At 42.9% G+C, this 19,726-nt stretch overlaps 1 protein-coding gene across 3 annotated transcripts in view; it reads left to right on the top strand.

The window, feature by feature from the left end:
* Window positions 1–19,726, top strand: part of FBXW8 (F-box and WD repeat domain containing 8) — a 117,331-nt gene that overhangs the window by 42,508 nt on the left and 55,097 nt on the right. For all 3 annotated transcript variants that reach the window (XM_043976826.1, XM_043976825.1, XM_043976824.1), the window contains one exon: window positions 12,455–12,612. In XM_043976826.1, the coding sequence (XP_043832761.1) occupies window positions 12,455–12,612 (158 nt within the window). The remainder of the gene's footprint in view (window positions 1–12,454; window positions 12,613–19,726) is intronic.

Raw genomic sequence — 19,726 nt, 5'->3', positions numbered from 1 at the left:
TGAAGAATCTATAAACTTATAAATATGACTGAGGTAAGATATTGATAATGTCATTGAAAGAGCATTAAGTTTATTCTATCCATCATAAAAGATAGCCCAAATATCTTTAATAAATACTTGTGAACTCATTCCTGCTTTTATCCATCTCCCGTTCTCCCAGGAGCAATGGAAAGAGCCACAGATTCAATAACTCTGTGTGTAATCATCACTGACTTGGACTCTATTGATCGTGATTAACCAAGATGTATAGAAAATAGTTTGAAGTGTTCTGTGCATGCAGTCTCTTTGAGGGTCCATTAAAAAGTTCATTATTTTCCAATTGATGCCTTGTGAGCTCTACTTAATGGTGGTAGCAGTATGGTATGACAAAAATCTTTATTTGGGGATGAAGTTAATTTTTTGTTCATTGCATGATCTTTTATTAAAACAATATTCCCATTGGCATTGATTTGTTGTTTTTGATGTTATATAAAGAAGGTGCATATTGAAGAGGGACTATTCCTTTAAATTTCTACATGTCACGGAGAGGGGCCTGGTCTGCCTAGTGTCCCGTGGCTCTCACTCTGCATACAGCTTCTTGTACTGAGGAAGATAAACACCCTTTCTCTGTCTCTGCCCCCAGCAGATACCACTGGTCTTATCTTGGCTGCTCTCATAGCCTGCAAATTCAGTGATCCCTAAAAGTGTTTGGCTTCAGACGCACGGCTCTCAAGGCTTTCTTGTTGCCCATTTTGGATGTGTATGTAGATGTAGCGGTGCCGGTGTGCGACAGGGCTCGCCCACTTGGGTGGATTCTGCCCCGTAGGCACCATTTCTTCTAGTTCTATTTCAGAATTCCTTGTTTGTCACGTGTCCTGCCTTCTTATGGACATACAGTCTTTCCTCGAAACCATACAGCAGAATATTTGTATCAAGAAGATGGGCCTTGGATTCTGGGAGAATTTCAGGTTCACAGAGGCGGCCTGTCGGTTTCCTGAGGGCAGTACTGCCTGTTTGTAGCGCCCCCCCCCCCCCATTCCTCAGCCTCCAGGCTGGTGCCCAGACTCCAGGCCTTTCCTCTGGCTGTCCCCGTGCCCACAGTGCTCTCCTTCTCCGGCTCTGCCTCCAGGTTTTCCCGGCTTCCTTCAAGTCGCAACGGAAACCACCCCTTTTACAGGAAGCCTTTCTAGACTCCCTTTCATTCTGGTGCCTCCCTTATGTTATCTCCAGCATATCCTGCCTGTGTCTCCATTGTGTGTGGAGATTGGCGTGTGAGGGCAGGGACCCCTGGGGCTTAGGACTGGCACACAGTAGGTGCTTAATCAATGTTGATTGACTGAATTTAGTTACTTTGCACATACTTTGATTTATTCATCCGTGTATATATTGTTCTCAGCAACCTTAGCTCCTTAAGGCACAGACTTTTCATTTTTGTCTTTGTGCCTCCAGTGCCTCACATATAGTGCCTGGCACACAGACATGTAATAATAATAGGTGATGTTTATATAGCACTTCAGAGTTTACAGAGCACTTTGCATGTGTTATCTTATCTGAGCTTTGTGATGCCCTGGGACGTAGATACCATCATCACCCCCATTCTACAGATGATAAAACAGAAACGTTGAGAGTTTACGTGATTTGTTCAGCTGGTTGAATGTCTAAGACTGGATTTGAACTCAGGTCTTCTTGACTATCCACTGTGCCTCCTAACTGCCTCAGTCATATAAATTCTTGTTGAATTGACTTAAATTGCATATATTTATTTGTCTGTTTGCTTGTTCATTTATTTATTCATTCATTCATCCATTTAATTATTTAGTTATTTAATTATTTATCTATTTCTCTCTCTCTCTCTCTCTCTCTCTCTCTCTCTCTCTTTAGTTATTTGTGGGGCAGTGAGAGCTAAGTGACTTGCCCAGGGTCACATAGCTAGTGTCAAGTGTCTAAGGCTGGATTTGAACTCAGGTTCTCCTGAATCCAGGGCTGGTGCTTTATCCACTGCACCACCTAGCTGCCTCTCCATATATTTATTCATTCTTCTGCCTTCTCTTTTAGATAGTTTATCCATTCAGGTTCCCAGTTCTGATTGCTAATTGTGTTTTTCTCTCCATCATGTCCTCTCTTGGTCACCAGAGAGGATGAAGCTGGTAGAAGTGAAGGGATGTGGTTGACATTAGTGACTTAGAATCAGAAGATGTTCCTCCTTCCCACCATCCCTCAGTCAGAACCCCATAGCTGGTTCTTTCTTTCTTTCTTTCTTTCTTTCTTTCTTTCTTTCTTTCTTTCTTTCTTTCTTTCTTTCTTTCTTTCTTTCTTTCTTTCTTTCTTTCTTTCTTTCTTTCTTTCTTTCTTTCTTTCTTTCTTTCTTTCTTTCTTTCTTTTTTAGTGAGGCAATTGGGGTTAAGTGACTTGCCCAGGGTCACACAGTTAGTAAGTGTGTGTTAAGTGTCTGAGGCCGGATTTGAACTCAGGTACTCCTGACTCCAGGGCCGGTGCTCTATCCACTGCGCCACCTAGCTGCCCCTTCTTTCTTTCTTTCTTTCCTTCCTTCCTTCCTTCCTTCCTTCCTTCCTTCCTTCCTTCCTTCCTTCCTTCCTTCCTTCCTTCCTTCCTTCCTTCCTTCCTTCCTCCCTCCCTCCCTCCCTCCCTCCCTCCCTCTCTCTCTCTCTCTCTCTCTCTCTCTCTCTCTCCTTGTTTGTCCTGGCTTAATGCTTTCAGCCTCTGAGAGTGTTTACAGGTCATCCGAGTGAGAATGCTTTCTGGAAGCATTGTTTGTGGGAAGGCCTCACCTTTGGCCAGACTCCGGGCCTGGCCACTGGCATGTCCCCTTGGCTTTGGCTGAGTCAGTGACCATCGTGCTTGCCATGTTTGTTGGCTGCAGGATTTACAAAGGGTTCACACCACGTCTCCTCCAGATCTCTCCCTGTGAGGGAGGTGAGTCTTCTTGGTTATAATTGTCCCTGTTTTCCGGATGAAAGGATGGGCCTAGAGAGCTTCCACAACTGTGCCTGTAGGCCCCCAGCTAGTCAGCACTCACTCTGAGCCCAGGCACTTCTGGCTCTGGCACCTGAGCTTTCTATTGCCCTTTGTTTTCCTGATGCTTAGCAACTAAAATGTGCTTTTACCTAGAAAAAAGCCAGACACTGTGCTGTCCATGAGAAGGAAGGTTAGCTTTTGCCTTACAACTCCATATTTCTGTTTTGGTTTTTCTTCTCTGTTTTCATGTGAGATAAGTATCTGATTGTTTATTGGAGATTCACTACTTAGTCATGACTCCTGAGAGTTCAGGCCTGGCTCAGAAGTGATGAATTGCAAGAGGTCCATACCTGCTCTCTCCCTGCCCTTTTAACTGAAAATCAGGTCTGCTTTTCCAAAACCTGCCTCTGTATAGTTCAACAGTCCCAAGGCACATTAAGGAAATTGGGAAGAGCAAGAGGACCCCCGATTCTGGCCGTAGACTGGGACCCTTAGCCCCTGGTTTGGAAAAAGACTTGTTCTCTATTTTTGTCTTCCATGAATTCACGTCAGCTTATGTATTGTTGCAGTTGTACTTTGAACCAACACCAATTAGCCAGCCATCAAGACTGAGGTCCAAAGGCTTTCTGACAATGCCACTTCATAGTAGTGTCTTAATTGGTTGAGTGGAGTTGTCATTAGGCAATGATAAAGACATCTGGAGCTCTACAGAGAGAGCAGCCTTTGCTCCTCCCCCCCTTCAACATATATTCTGTCTTCTCCTGGCCAATATGGCTCAGCTTTTTTAGAGGCCATTTAGGTTTTAGTCCTGCCCTCCTCCCCACCTCCCAGCCTCCCCAGCCTCCCCAGCCTCCCCAGCCTCCCCACAATACTGGCTGCTTTTTTACCACCAGCTCATTAGAGCGAAGCTGGTCTCCCACCACCATGATTTCTTTCACATGTGTCAGATTGCAGTGCCAGCTGAAGTGGGGCATTTCTTGCCCCACCCCATTCTCATCAACTTAAGAGACCTGGAGACTTTGGTACTCACCTCTTGCGTTATTCTGCAGCAAAACCATTCTGTCATTAGCTTCCACTTCTGCCACAACGAGTGGAGATCACTTAAGCAGATATTTACCCCCAAAAGCTCATGCTTATCAAAACAAAATCATTCAGCTTATTTATTCCCAACTGATGGTGTCCTTTATGTAACGAAACATTTGAATAAGAAACATTTTTATAGATGGTTGGCTCTTGATTTCTTTCAGGGGCTGATTAATCAGCTTATGAGTTATTCAACCCCCTTCTGTTGTTTTTCTCTGTTCTCTGTCTTTGGGATGTTGCACTGATCATTAGCCTTGCTACTATAGAGGGAAAAGATGAGTCCTGCTGTGGACAGTTGAGTTCGAGATGTCTATGAGACATCTGGCTTTGGTTGGAGATTGCGGGACTGAATTTCAGGGGAGAGATTTGGGCTGGATATATTGTTTTGGGAGTCATGGACATAGACGTGATAATTAAAGGTCACCAAGAAAAAGGATCCAGGCCGAAGCCTTGTGGAACATCTGCAGTGAAGGTTCTACTATAGATGATGAGCCAGCAAAGGAGAATGTGGACTGGCCAGTCGGCAGGAAAGAAGAGAAGAAAAAAAGGAGGAAAAGGAATTTGACGTGTCTTGTACATGCAGTCTCTTTGAAGGTCCCTTAAGTTTCTTTTCCAGAGAAGAAAAAGTCTTCAGGAGCTGGGGGGTGCTCAGCAGGGTGAGATGCAGCAGAGGGGTCAAGAAGGATGAGGACTGAGAAAATACAGTTAGATTGGACAATTAGCACTGTAATGATTGGAATGACGCCGCCTACTGGAGACTTGCTGTGGAGAGCACCACCATGAGGAAAATGCCTCAGAGGCATTGTGGCTTTTCCTTGGTGTCAGGAAATGATGCTTGCTCATGGGTGTTGTCTATCAAGTCTACCAGCCAATCAACTGGAGGAGCCTCCTATGGTCTGGGAGGAGACAGGAAGGAGGAAAGGGAGCCTGCGCAGAGAGAGCTGCCCTTTTGGCTTCCGGACTTGATGGTGGTGGCGGCAGAGGACTTCACAGGAGATTTGAGGAAAGATAGGAATGCCAGGCTGTTAGAATTCTGTTCTCAATCTTTTTCTTTCTATTTTCCAATAAACCCTTAAAAACCTAAACTCGTTTTATCAGTGATTTTTAGTCAGTTTCCCCCAAACTGGGGGAACACATTAGAATCCACATTTAGAATCTTAAATTACACAGCACATAATGTCATACAAACATACCTCTCTGCATATAGAAATACGGACATACCTTAAGTTCAGTGCCATACCACTTCACATGTGGTATTAGGTGTATCATACTCACTCTGGTAGTGTGTAGCACAACTCCACGTATTATCTTTTTTTTTTTTTTTTGGTGAGGCAATTGGGGTTAAGTGACTTGCCCAGGGTCACACAGCTAGTAAGTGTTAAGTGTCTGAGGCCAGATTTGAACTCAGGTACTCCTGACTCCAGGGCCGGTACTCTATCCACTGCTCCATCTAGCTGCCCCCACGTATTATCTTTAATAAATGTTAAGGGAGTTATAATAAAACAAAAAATAATAGACTATAATAAAACAAATTAGGAGGGTGATACTGGGCTGCGACCTAGAAAGAATGGTGAGCCAAGGATTATGTGGTTTGGCTAGGAGAATGGCAGTGTTTCCCATTAACTTGTTGATCCCCAGTCCTACCACCACAAGCACAGTGAATGTTGCTATGTACTGCAGAATGGAGGAATAAGATGTACGTTAAACCCAGTATTAGAAGGAATCTACCTCATTTTCCTTTTGACTGTATGCGGTATAATCGCACACCTTCTAAAGTCACTCCTGCAGTGACGGACGAGTGACAAATTCTCTGATTTCCGGGAGTGGACGACAGTGCGACCTCTGACCCTCGAGTGGAGAATTGGACTGTGCATTTAGGATCATGATATTCCAGAGTTGGAAGAAATCTTCTAGTTTAGCTCCCTCATCTTACAGATGAGGACGTTGAAACGCAAGCTCTAAGGCCACTTCCTCTCAGCTGACCTCAGTTTATAGCATAATAGCTCACAAGTATAAACCACTCATACATATTCAGCTGATGTTTCCTTGGAAGTCATACAGCCGAGGCTTCTGGGATCAGTGCTACCATCAGGTCTGGGGAGGGCAATGAACCTTTACATATGGTATAGTCCCTTCACTCTCCCTGGCTCCGTTCCCACACACTGCTCTCTCCTCCGAAAGCAGGGTGACTCCCACACCATAAAATCTGCCCCAGATGGTTTTGGCCCCACTAAGAAATGACTTCACTGGTTAGGATTCACATAGGATGTATGCATGTGTGGAGAACATGGTGGGTGATGAGGGGCAGGGAATCCTTCCCTAGGCCTCATGGCTCAGAACAGCTCTAGGGCCCTGGGGACATTGCCATTCACTCTAGGTGACTGGTGGAGTGCAGATAGCCAAGGCTGGGGAGGGAGATTCCAGCAATCCCATTTGTTTGCTGACTGACATTTAGGCCTGGGGTAGTAGCTGCTCTTGTCCCATATCCAGCACTCACTTGTGGCTTATTGGTTGAGCAGTTCTGTGGCACCAGTCTGCCTCCTAGTTCCCCTGAACCATTCTGTGGAGTTTAATTTTTCTCCCTGCTCATGTAGTTACAAGTCTAAAATGACACGATGTTTTTTAAAAAGCCAAAACTGAAGAGAGAATAATATAGGAACTTTCAGAATATATTTATGTTGAGAGGCTATTATCAATTCAGTTTAACAATCCAATCCAATCCAATGCAATAAATATATGTGAAAGGCTCCTAGGCGCTAGAGATAAAAAAGACAAAATGAAAAAACAGGCCTTGCCTTCAAGCTTGTGTACTATTAGGAAACAGAATAAATTGTTCATTATAATAATTACAAAGGATCTTACCATGCAAACTTCCAGGGCAAGTAATGCCAGTCTCAGTAGACTTGACAGTTTTCCATTCCAATTACCCTGCTTTCTATCTATCTATCTTTCTTTCTGTGAGGCAATTGGGGTTAAGTGACTTGCTCAGGATCACACAGCTAGTAAGTATCGAGTGTCTGAGGCTGGATTTGAACTCAGGTCCTCCTGACTCCAGGGCCAATACTCTATCCACTGTGCCACCTAGCTGCCCCCATAGTGCTTTCTTAAGGAAGATCTCATTCTGAAAGTGCCTCTTATAAAAGTAAGTTTCACAATAATGCTACCACACCAATACAGAACTAGGTCAGTCAGTAGGGTCTTGGCTGAAAACCCTTGTAAGAGAATGATTCTAGAGGAGCTGATTATAAATGCATTTAAGTAGTTATAAGAGAAATTGAAAAAGTCAACTGGGTGACTTAAATGATAATTTTTCTCATCGATATAATTGCATTATTTGTGTTTGTTCAATTCTCAATTGATAGTACAATTTAAATCTTAAAAGAATTAATGCTAGTAGAAAACAGCATAAATAAAATTGGAATAAACATTTACTATTTTAAGGATTAAACATTTAATATTCAAGGATTATTAGCTTGCTACCTGTTACATATGAATAATATTTCAAGATAAGCTCAGAATATGAAACTATATCCTTGTGTTTTCATTGTTTTCCATTTCAATGCTTTTAGTACATATTGTACTTTTACTATGTATTATTATTGCCCTTAGAATGTGCAACCAAACACACTCTGGATTCTTTCCAGAAATAATATTTTTTTTAAAATAAGTCAGTCAATAAACTCAATTAGAGGCAGCTAGGTGGTGCAGTGGATAGAGCACCAGCCCTGGATTCAGGAGGACCTGAGTTCAAATCCGGTCTCAGACACTTAACACTTACTAGCTGTGTGACTCTGGGCAAGTCACTTAACCCTCATTGCCCTGCCATAAAAAAAAAAAACAAAAGAAAAACAAAACCAAAACCAAATAAACGCAATTATACACTTTATGTATGCCAGGCATCATGCTACCCATTGATCCCTTCCCTCAAGGAGTCCACAGTCTAACTGGGAGACAACATTCAAACAGCAATGTACAAACAAACTATACACAGGATAAATGAGAAAGAATCAATAAGGAGAAGGCACTAGAATTAAGAGGGATCAGGAAAAACTTGCTGTAGAAGGGAGAGCTGGGAAAGTCAGGGAAGCCAAGAGGCAGAGATGAAGGTGATCATCCCCTGGGGGACAGCCATTGAACATACCCAGAGTTAGGAGATGGCGTGTCTTGTGAGGAATAGCAAGGATACCAGTGTCACTGGATCTCAGAATATGTGGCAGGGTGGGGTGGCATAAGGCAGAAAATGCCCAGGAAGGAAGTGGAGAGGCAGGTTACGAGGGACTTTGAATGCCAACAGAAGGTTTAATATTTGATCCTGGAGGTGATAGAGAACCCCTGGAGTTTATGGCATAGTGGGGTGACGTGGTCAGGCCTGTGCTATAGGAAAATTAATTTGATAGATAAATGAAGGATGGACTGGAGTGAGGAAAGACTCATGGTGAGGAGACTGACGAGCAACTGTTGCAGTAGTCTGGGTGTGAGGTGATGAGGGCCTGAACCTAGGTGGTGGTATTGTCAAAAGAAAGGAGGAGGTGTGTTTAAGAAATTAAGAATAATAAAAAGTTGGCAGTGGGAGAAGGAGCTCAAAGGTAAAGTAATTGTAAAGTTTGTGTTCATGTTCCAGTGTGCTTTAGTTAAAATAGAAAGGGAAAGGAGTTTAAAAAACAAGCACACACCTACAAAACAAGGAACAAAAATGAGGAAAAGGAAAGGAATAAGATGATGAGTAAAGACTTTAAGCAGGGAAGCTACAAGTCATTCACATTTCCATTTCTCCTACTTTTATTTCATACTTGATCTGAATTCTTTTAGACTCCAGGTATATGGAGATGAACTTATTTCCAGATTTCGCGTACTATATAATCAAAATACATATGCGTCGCTTCAAGAGCTGGTAAAAGATTAATTACCAGGGTAATCACTAGATAATAACTTACTTGATAATGAGATAAAAATACTAAAACCCCCTTTCTTCATGTGAGCTTGGATTACTTAATTTCTTAAACACGCCTCCTCCTTTCTTCTGACAACTTAACAACCCCTAAAGATTTTATTGACAGTTTTTGTTTTTATATTTATCTCTCTTGATTCCCATTGAAGCTTCCCTTCTAACAAAGAAGAGTTAAACTCAACAGACCTGGTGACCATGTCTGACAGTGCTTATGACCTTCTGCATCCAAAACTCTCTAACTCTCCATCACAAAAAGGGAGATGTATCCCATCTTCTGTTTTCCAGGACCACGTTTAGGTCAGAACAGTTATTTAGAGTTCAGCTTGCTTTGAGTTTTTGCTTTGCTCCACATTTGTTCATATAAGCACTCATGTTGATTTGAATTTCCTACATTGATGACTTCTCATCTGGGCTTTTTCTCTGGCTGTCTCCCATGTCTGGAACTCTCTTTCTCCTCCGGTCTAACTAATGACTTCTTTGCTTCCTTTAAGGCCCCTCTAAAACCCCATCTTTTATTGGAAGGTTTCTCCAACCTCTCTTACTTCTGATCCCTTCCCTCTGTTAATTGTTTCCTATTTATTCTGTATGTAGTTTGCTTTGTATATATTTGTTTGCATGTTGTCTCCCTCATTAGATTATAAGGTCCTTGAGGACAGGGACTGTCTTTTGCCTCTCTTTGTATTCCCAGGACTTAGCACAGAACCTGGCAAATATTAAGTAAATGTTTATTGATTACACAATAATATTTATCCCATTACATTCATATACTACAATTTTTTTAGCCATTCTCCAATCAGTGAGTATCTACTTTATTTCCAGGTTTGCTGTCAAGAAAAGTGCTGCTGTGAGTACTTTGGTATATATTCAGGGACTCTCTGTCTTTGAGCTCTTGGGGCCCTTTGGTGAACAGTAGGCTGCTAGGTCAAGAGTATAAACAGTTCAGTGACTTTTCTTGAGTAGTTTCATTTTCCAGAATAGTTGAGCCATTTCATAGCTTGACCAACAGTGTGTTGGTGACCTGGTCTTCTCACAGTTCTTTCAACTTTGACAATTTCCATCTCTTACTGTCTTTGTCAATTTGATGGCATGTGGTAATACCTAGGACTTTTAATTTACATTTCTCTTATCAGTAGTTTGGAGTATTTTTTTCATATGGTGGTTGATAGTTTCTATTTTGTCTTTTGAAAACTGCTCCTATACTTATCTGTTGGGGAATGGCTCTTGTTTATACATTTATGTCAGTTCCCCATATATTTTGGATATCAGATTTTTACCAGTTATTACATATATATACATATATATGTAATGCATATATAAACCTACTGAAACTTTCTTTTATTCTGGCTTCATTGAATTTGTTCACACATGCCAAAAAAAAAGCTTATTTATTTGGGAGGATTGAAATTGCCTGTTTTATCTTTTGTGATCACCGCTATTCTGTACTTTGTTCATTTTGACCTGGGTCATAGCTGTGAAAATTACTTCTATCTTGTTCTCTTAATTAAAAAAAAAAAAATTCTATCACTTTCTGTAGGTTCATAGGCTAGAGTTGGAAGGCTTCTTAGAGATCATGTAGTCCAACCCCAGCATTTTGCAGATGAATATACCAAGTCCCAGAAAGGCCCAAGATCATATAGTGGCAGATCCAGAATTTGCTGGTCATCTAGTCCAACTCACCCCTGATCCAGGATTCTCTGCTGCCATTTCCTTAGCAAGAAATCATACGGCTTTTGCCTTTGAGAACCTCTCAAGGGTGCAAGTGCTAGACCTCCTGACCTTCAGATCAGGCAGTGAGCAAAATCACATATTCTTTAGTTAGTTCATCTTCCATAACCAAGTATAGTTAGACACACACCAGGAACGAAAGGGAAGATCTTGTTGGGTTGAAATAAAACTAGCTTTGAAGTGGACATGGTCATATGAATGGTGGGCCAGCAAATCAAGTCAGCATGCATTTATTAAGCACTCAGTGTGCCCAGCACCATGCTAAATATTGGGAATGCAGAGACAGGCAAAAAATTGCTCCTGCCCTTAAGGGACTTACATTCCAATGGGAGAGACAACGTGTGAAAAACTGAGGGGCTACAAGGTGCATACAGAATAGATGGAAGGCTCTCTGATCAGAGAAGTCATTCGCTGTTGGGCTAGGAGGAAGGATGGAAAAGGCCTCCTGGGATAAGTGGGATTAGAGCCGAGTCTTGGGAGAAGCTAAATGGTGAAGATGGTGAGGAGGGAATGCTATGGTTTGTGCCACCGAAGCCTCTTTTACTCCAAAATGGGTCATGTTTTCTATGGTAGTAGACTTAATGGAATAATTTATACTATCTGTAGGCTAAATAACCCTTAAAACTTTGAATGAGCCTCTATTCTCGAGTCAGTTTTGTAATAAATATTCATTCATATAAAGGAAACCATAAGGACTTTTGCCTATAAATCATCTTATTTATGCCCAACCAGGGAATAGAGCCCCAGGCCTGGAGTAAGGAAACCCTGAGTTCAAATCCAGCCTCAGACACTTATTAGCTGTGTGACCCTGGGCAGCTTTGTTTGCCCCAGTTTTTTCATCTGTAAAGTGGGGATAACTATAGTACCTGTCTACCAGAATTGTTGTGAGGGCCCGGTGAGATCATAATTGCAAGTGCTGAGCACAGAGCCTGGCACATAGTGAGCCCTACAGAAATGTTAGCTATTATATCATCACCATCATTCTCATCATTACTGGTGATGACGACGACCCTAAGTCATACTTATCCTCAAGTTCTGGCCTAGCCAGCATTTAACACAATGCCTGGCGTATCGTAGGCACCGTAATTGATCGTTGAGATTTGCCTTGATTGAGCCAGTCATGAGTTGAAGTGGCAGCAGTGTTAGGAGTAAGAGTTCTCCTAAAAAACGAAGCGCATTTCAGCAAGAGACCTTTTCATGAGAAGGCAGCATTGTCTGGCTCCTAAAGGCAAGATTTAATTGTATCAGCAAATCAATTAGTCTTTAGGGACTTTAAGCAGTCAAATCTGATGCATGGATGAAGTATTAGAAAGCCTGTGCCTACAAAGCCATTAGTTCTTAGTGTCTACACAGCATTTCTGCGTGTGTGTATGTGTATGCTTGTAAATACTGATGCTAATAAAGATTTCCATTAATGTCTCTTTACTGTGAAGATATATAAAAAATAGTTTGGTTATTGTTAAAGAAGAGGACTCTTTATTATTTTTTGGAAAGCCATTTTTTGCGTGGATAATCTTGTTAATCCTAGATGGTTCCTATTCTGCTGTGGAATCATAGATTTAGTTTGTTCATTTGACATTTTCTCCTTTGGGAATCACTCATTGGATTATCTTATTTGTGGGGAAGCAGTGAATTTGCCTTGACTATCTTATTCCTGTCGTGTTGTTTTAAGGCTCTTTCCATTTTCTCCGTAATGGTGCCCTCTGAAACATTTTTGGAACAAACAGTGCCCTTCTCTTCCAGATATACATCAGGGGATGTGCGGTTGTGGGACACCCGCACCTGGGACTACACAGCCCCCATCCTGGAACCAATGCATGGTGCTGCTGAGCCTGGATCTCAGCCACATGTCTCCTTTGTGAGGATAAACAACTCTCTGGCTGTAGCAGCTTATGAGGATGGTAAGTAACCACAACCCTCCTCCCTATTAAGAAAAAAAAAGCTTTACAAAAATTAAGCAGCTGTGGCTTGCTCTCCCCCCTTCCCGTAATCCTCTCTATATACACACTTGCACACACATGTTCACACACATACACATACATTTGCCTTTATGTGGAAAAGTTGGCCAATAACCCTAAATGCATTAGCAGGCATTGGAACATAGCAGCCATTAAAACTGGTGTTTAATTCCTACTGGAACTGTTGCATTGAATTAGAGTGCCAGGCAGAAGTCTAGCCAATCCATCTTAAGCAAATAACTTGTTTGCTGTAAAATATTAAATCTGCTTTGGCCTTCTTTGCCCTGGGGAATTGATTGGTCCAAAGGAAATGGTATATGGGTGATAGACACAAACTTTTTGAGATTGTGGGACATGGAAGACTACAAATAGGTCCTTTGCTCTGCTCTGCTCAGCCCTTGCAGTGCTGTGAAATCTTGGTTCAGTTTTTCCAGGTTCTGATCTCCATTATGGTCAGTGGTTCTGTGCAAGTCTTGCTTCACTTACCTCATGAGGGACCATATAATATTTCACAATGTTGGTATCCAAGCTAGAGCACCGCTGCTGATTTCCAGGCAGTGCAGAGTACAATACCATTAGCTGGCTCAGGGAATAAAACTGAAGACAGGCAACTAATGGGAAGCCTTGGACACACATGTTAGTTAAAAATAAAAATAAAAACCAGAGCTGAAATGATGAAAAAATTTCCATCTCAAGGTTTTATCTGCTTGAACTTTGTTCTTGTGGTTTGATTTTGGCACAAACCATTGAGGGTCTGGCTTTTTTTTTTTCCAAGCCTTATGTAAGTAGCCCAGCTAAGTTGCTTCTGCTGCTATCATTATTATTAATATTTCATAGATGCTTATTGAGACACTGCATAGATGCTGTAGCTTTCAGTGGCAGCTTGTGCTCACATGGACTTTCCAAATGTTTCCCCCCCACATAATTCTATGCAAATATTGTAGTGTTCGAAGTTTACTTTGGTGGTTCTAAAGCAGTTCTTGATGACTCTTGTGACTAATAGTGTCCATAGTAAAACGTGATTGATTTATTTTGTTTTTGTTGTTTTGGGGGGCAATGGGGGTTAAGTGACTTGCCCAGGGTCACACACCTAGTAAGTGTCAAGTGTTTGAGGCTTGATTTGAGCTCAGGTCCTCCTGAATCCAGGGCCTGTGCTCTATCTACTGCGCCCCTGTGACTGATTTTTTAAAACTTTTTTCTCTCCTGATGCACATCAGTGAAGTCTTCATTTTCTATCTGTGGTTGAAATCAGCTTTATCAGTGTTTATTGCTCTTGCTACTGAAAGCATGGATATATTGCAGAATTATGAAGGACATGTTTCCAAAGCTTGGGAAAAACTTTGCAGATACATTTCTTTTTTTTTTCCAAAAACTATTGGGTTTTCTCATCTCTCTCTTTGCCCCTGCTTTTCATCTTTGAACTAGACCTGTAAGTTTGCTGAGCTTAACATCAGCTTTCTCCCAACTCTTCCTCAGCACTCACGTGGAATCGTTCCTCTCAGATCATAGTAACAAATTAATACAATGTTAATGTGATTAATGTGTTAACCGAATAGCTACTCCTGGACAAAGACAATTTGAAGTGAGCACTTGAAATCAGGTGTACATTTTATCTTGCCTTTGTCTAAGGTTGCTGAAAGAAAATGAAGTAAAATGCGGCAGATAGGGAGATCATCTTGTAGGGGCTGCTCTTGAGAGTTTGTTTCTGTGCCCTACAGGAAAGAAGAGTATGATAATAAAATGGACTATTGAACCTCAGCTAGATGGTTGTGCCAAAGGGAACCTTGCAATCATTGAGACCCAGTTGAATATCTACATGCATTAACCACAGAGAAATCAGATTCAAAAGAGGAAGGGAGATGGAAATTGTATTGGGGAGAAAGTAAGTCACCCCCACCTCCTCTCCACTCTCATTGCCCAGTAGGAGCACTGTACACACACCTGGGGCGTTGAGATTTGGCAAGTTGATCCACAGTTGTGATTTTTGAATTCCAACCCACTGGCCTCATCTTTCTTCTGCCTTGTTTCCGATTGTCAGCACTGGCCATTCTCCAGTTTGATTTTACCACTAATTGTGTTGCACGTTACCGTACTGAAATGAATCAAATCAAAATGCTTTTCCTGGAGCATTAGATAAAGCAGGCGAAGGTTCTGAGTAATGAGCAGATGCTGCTAATGCAGGGACAGCAGAGACCTTGCCAGGACTCCATCTGCTCCACGCTTGCCTGACTTTGGCCTGGAGCCACCACTTTGGGGAATTGTAGTTTACTTGAAACCCCCTCCCTCCTCATAGAGTTTGTCTTGAAAACTTATTCTTTGGTGGTGAGATGGCACACGTCTTAGGTGAAAAAAAGTTCTCTTTTCTTTATGGAAGTGGAAGAAAGAAGAATCTGTCTTTATTCATGTTTGTATATTGATAGGGCAGCCAATAGATCTCTTTACCTTACTTAGCACTTTCACAACTCTGCTGCTACTATTCTCTCTCTCAATCTCTCATTCTGTATCAGTTTTTCTCAGTCTCTTTGTGTCTCCCTGCCTGTCTTTCTTTCTCTGTCCCTTGTCTCTGTCTTGACTCTTTCTGTCCCTCTGTCTCTGTCTCTCTTACACACACACACACACACACACACACACACACACACACACACACACACACACACACGTGCACTCACTTGTCAATGATGGTGCCTATTTGTGGCCTGAAATGTCAATTATTTCACATTATCTGACATTTTAACAATGGATGGTGTCTTTGAGCTTCTCTTTGGTTGTGTCCTGCATGCAGTACCTTAGACGTTTTGGATAAAAGCTTAACTTGAATGTTATGGAGGATGGGTCCTCTGAAGTCTTATTTTATAATCCCGTAGAAATGTCAGGGTTTTGAAGAACACTTTAGTGTTGCTAAAATGAGACAGTCACGGAGGCCAACATTAAAAGATATCTTACCCATAAAGTGAATGTGTACCTTCTCACTAAAGAGGGTTAGTCAAATTACATTCAGTAATGGAAATGGTTTTCCATAGAAACATGGAATTTTAAAACTCTTCAAAGAGATTTTACAGATTGATCATCTAGTGGTAATCTTTTATAAATAAGAGTCTAGAGGCCCACAGAGAGGGGGAAAGTCTTGCCTATGGCTGGACCCTTTTTGCTCGACTTGTCAGTTTTATGGTTTATAAGATATAAAGAGGGGCAGCTAGGTGGTGCAGTAGATAAAGCACCAGCCCTGGATTTAGGAGGACCTGAGTTCAAATCCAGCCTCAGACACTTGACACTTACTAGCTGTGTGACCCTGGGCAAGTCACTTAACCCTATGCCCTGGAGGACCAAAAAAAAAAAAAAAAAAGACATAAAGAGCCTCCCAGAGGCCAGCATTGGACATGTTGTTCCTGCCAGTCTTTTCCCCAGAATCCAGCCGCTGGTGCTTGAGGAGAACACTTCAGTGTGATGGGGGCCTCTGTCTCAGTATTTTAGGAGGAGGCTGTTGAGTTTCCAATGTCTGCTCCCCAAGCCTAAGAGGCTCAGACTTTAAGAGGGAAAAGGGGTCGTGGGGTCACTTAGGCCAAGCTCTCTGCTTTTCACTTGAGGACACTGAGGCACAGATTGTCTAAATGACCTGTCCAACCTGGGGCCCACCAAAGGTTGCTCAGCACGTCAGTCATGGCCGTGTGCCACGCTATCTGGTCTGCTGGAGCAGAACCTGCATTGGAGGCAGCAGAGGCAACTGCTGCCATTAACCATCTCCCATGTTTTTTTAAGGGGAGAATGTTCAAATTAGAGACTTATGCTCCCATGTACTATAACGTACATATACATTTTTTGGCTAGCAGAAGAGTCTAAAGTTGTTTTTCCCCCTACTAAACTTTATTGCCAACTTTATGAAGTAATCTTATAGAAACAGTATATTGATCCATTCCAAATGACTTGGTGATGATCCCCTGGCTTATTGCAATGGTTTTGCTAAATACTACGTTTTGGTAATGTTGGAAAGTAGGGTATTTTGTCATGTTAAGGAAGGAATCGCACAAATTGGCTTTCTGGAGCTGATCTAGAGGAACAAATTGTCCGTCTTCATATTTAGCTGTGCATAGCTGAGCGTGGTCTTTTTCTATTTTGAGATGTAAATGAGCAAATACAATTTCATTTTCCCAACAGTAACTCAGCTTTTGGTAATGTAACCCTTCCCAGGCTAAGCCCTTGAGCCTTAAATAAAGCAGAGATTTGCGCATTCAGGGAATCAACACGTTTTATTGCAAAAGTATCTCTCTGTAAGTTGATGTTGCACAGGTGATGTTTCACTTGGCAAATGATTCCTTTGGCCTCCAGAGGGCAAAACAAGGTGGTACAGACCAAGAGCCATGTAGGGAAGAAAACCGGCTCCTTCTACTTCCATTCTCCTTAATTTTGTGTGTGAATTGATGACTCGTTATCTGAGAAGAGGTAGGTAGTCACATTAGGTAGTGCCTTCGAAGCCCCTAGCTAATGAAGGCTCCTTAGTCTCTTTAGGAGGCTGTCAGCAGAGCCTGGGGCATAGGTACCAGAGCACTACCCTTCTGCTTCTAGGCAGGCCTCACTTGGGCTTTTATGCCAGGCTCTGAAGCCTGGATGGTGCAGCCCCTCAATGGTATGAGCAAGAAGGCAGGCTCAGAGGCTGTTTTTTCAGTCCTTGTCATGGAGCTCTGTGAAGTTCTGACCAAGATGAAGCATTAGTCTTACTCAAATAGGGCCTTACTACTAAGGGGAGACACTGTAAACCTATCACAGTGTAAAATTCTATCCACAGTGGTTGAGGTGGGTGGGGCACTAAGAGTGGAAGGGGGACCCAAGAAAGGTTTCTGGCATTTGAGCTCAGATTTAAGGAGAGCATGGATTCTGGGGGTTCCAAGAGTGGAATTGAGGAAGGAAAGCATTGTAGGCTGAGGGCCAGGGGCCAGACAGCCTGTGTTGAGTGAGACCCCGAGGCCAGAGCAGGAATGTCCTTTATGGGGAAGAGCAAGTAAAGGAGGCCTAGCTTGGGTAGGCGTGATGCCCCGGAGCCCTTTCAGTGACAAGCAGTGGAGCAGTGGGTCCTAAGGGCAAAAGAGAGAGGGCCCCCCAGAGCCTTGGGGGAGTGGGGGGTGGAATGTGCCTTACTTAGGAAGAGCCATTTGGCAGCTGGAGGAAGGACAAGGCAGAGGCTCGATGGAGGAAGGCCTAAGAAGAGCCTAGTCCAAGCACTGGGAGGCAGGCAGGGTTCTATATTGAAAAGAGCCTTGGATTTGAAGAGGGATGACTTGCATTGGATCCCGGGACCTCTGATATCATCTAGTGCAACCCCCTCATTTTACAAAGAGCAAACCGAGGTCCAGGAAGGAGACAGAGTTAGGATCTGAACCCAGGCCCTGTGGTGCCAGAGGTACCAGCCTGCCTCCACTTGGACCAATCACACGCCCTTTGGGGCTTTCCTGTCATTATCTACAAAGTGAGTGCTCTCTGAAGTCTTCCTTCTTCACTTTGACTTTGTGACCCATCGCATCCTATCTTCATTGCTGTAATTCAGATCCAGCTTCCCTTCTGCTAATGGCCCCACAGAACCTTCACTTAATTTGTCTGCCTGCCTGCCTCCAGCTTCTGTGTCCATTGGTTACCATGTCACCCCCTTGGATCCCATCCTCTATCCACGTCAGACTAGAGAGGTACCAGGAACACTGGAGACAGAAACTGAGAGGGCAGGAACAAAAGGCTCTCCTGAGCTTCGTTTCCACCCCTCACTCCTTTGTAGAAGTCCCCATATCCCACCCCTCGCTCCAAGCGAGCCCTTCCCCAGAGTAACAGTCCTTGAGAGTGATGCGGCAAACGAGCAGACTTGTGGCCCAGACCATTGAGTGCTGAGCTTGGAATTGGGATGGTCTGGGCTTCAGTCGGGCCTCAGATGCTCTCCAGCTGTGTGACCATGGGCAGTGTCTTCGCCTCTCTGAGCCTAAGTTTTCTCATCCAGTGAGACACGGCGGTTATCTTCTGGCATTGTGGGCATCAGATGAGAAAGTTTGCAAGGTGCTATGAAAATGTGAGCGGCCTCTATTGTTCCTATTACAAGAGGACCAGAGAGTGACTTGGGTCACATTTTAATTTCTCATGAATTTTCCCCTTCCCCTGGTGGGCCTGGGCTGATTGACTGCTTTTGTCAACTCTTTGTAAAGAGCCAGTCAGTTTGAATTGTTCTGACCACTAATTACTGATTTTAATCCTTAATCAGGATAACTGGGATCAGGCTCAGTGCTTATGGGCTAGTTGTGGGGCTCGGGACTCCTGCCGAGAATCAGTTCCTAGGCAAGTAAACCCCTCCCCCACCACTGGAGGAACCCAGGCCGAGAAGCCGCCAAAACCGAATAGCCCAAATTGAGAACTTGTTTTAAATGTATTTGTGGTTCATCAAAAAGATCAAAGGGGAGGGCTAGTGCCCATTGTCTTTTGAAAACCAGTTCAGCAGTTATTTACCTTTCAAGCAATGAACATAATTACCATTATGCTAAGAAGTAATTTTGGAAAGTTCTGCCCTGAACTCTTATGACTCCACCGGGACAGTTTTAGTGGGGACTTAGCTTTTTGATGGAAGCCTAATTGCAATTTTGGCTTTGTGCACAAAAACAGAGGCAGCTAATTGTTTAGGCAAATAGCAGATTAATTTAAATATGCATCCCTAATAAAACAAAAATGGTATCCATTATGGGCCTCGTTCCCATGACGAGGAATAGAAATATTCCGTGGAAGTGCCATTAGGCAGAGGGCTTAAGGATCGTCGACATTATTTCACAGTGGTAGCACTTTCCAGATATCAAGTAATCTTTACAAAAGCTAACATAAATCAGTTTAAACTCATTTATATCCCATTTCCACTATGTGCAGTTTCATTACCACACTCTGGCTCGCCTCCTTTGGGAGATGGGAGGAGCATGTTGCAAGCTGGCATGGGTGCCCATCCACAGCTGCTTAACAGGGCTTTACGTCTCTTCAAAAACACTCGCCATCGTTACCGATTTCATCCTTAATGAGCATTCATCGCCTTCATTGGACTAAACAC

This window comes from Dromiciops gliroides, chromosome 1, assembly GCF_019393635.1.
Source record: "Dromiciops gliroides isolate mDroGli1 chromosome 1, mDroGli1.pri, whole genome shotgun sequence".
Classification (NCBI taxonomy): domain Eukaryota; kingdom Metazoa; phylum Chordata; class Mammalia; order Microbiotheria; family Microbiotheriidae; genus Dromiciops; species Dromiciops gliroides.
The sequence above is the reverse complement of the archived record's forward strand: the minus strand, read 5'-3'. Positions and strand labels throughout refer to the sequence as shown.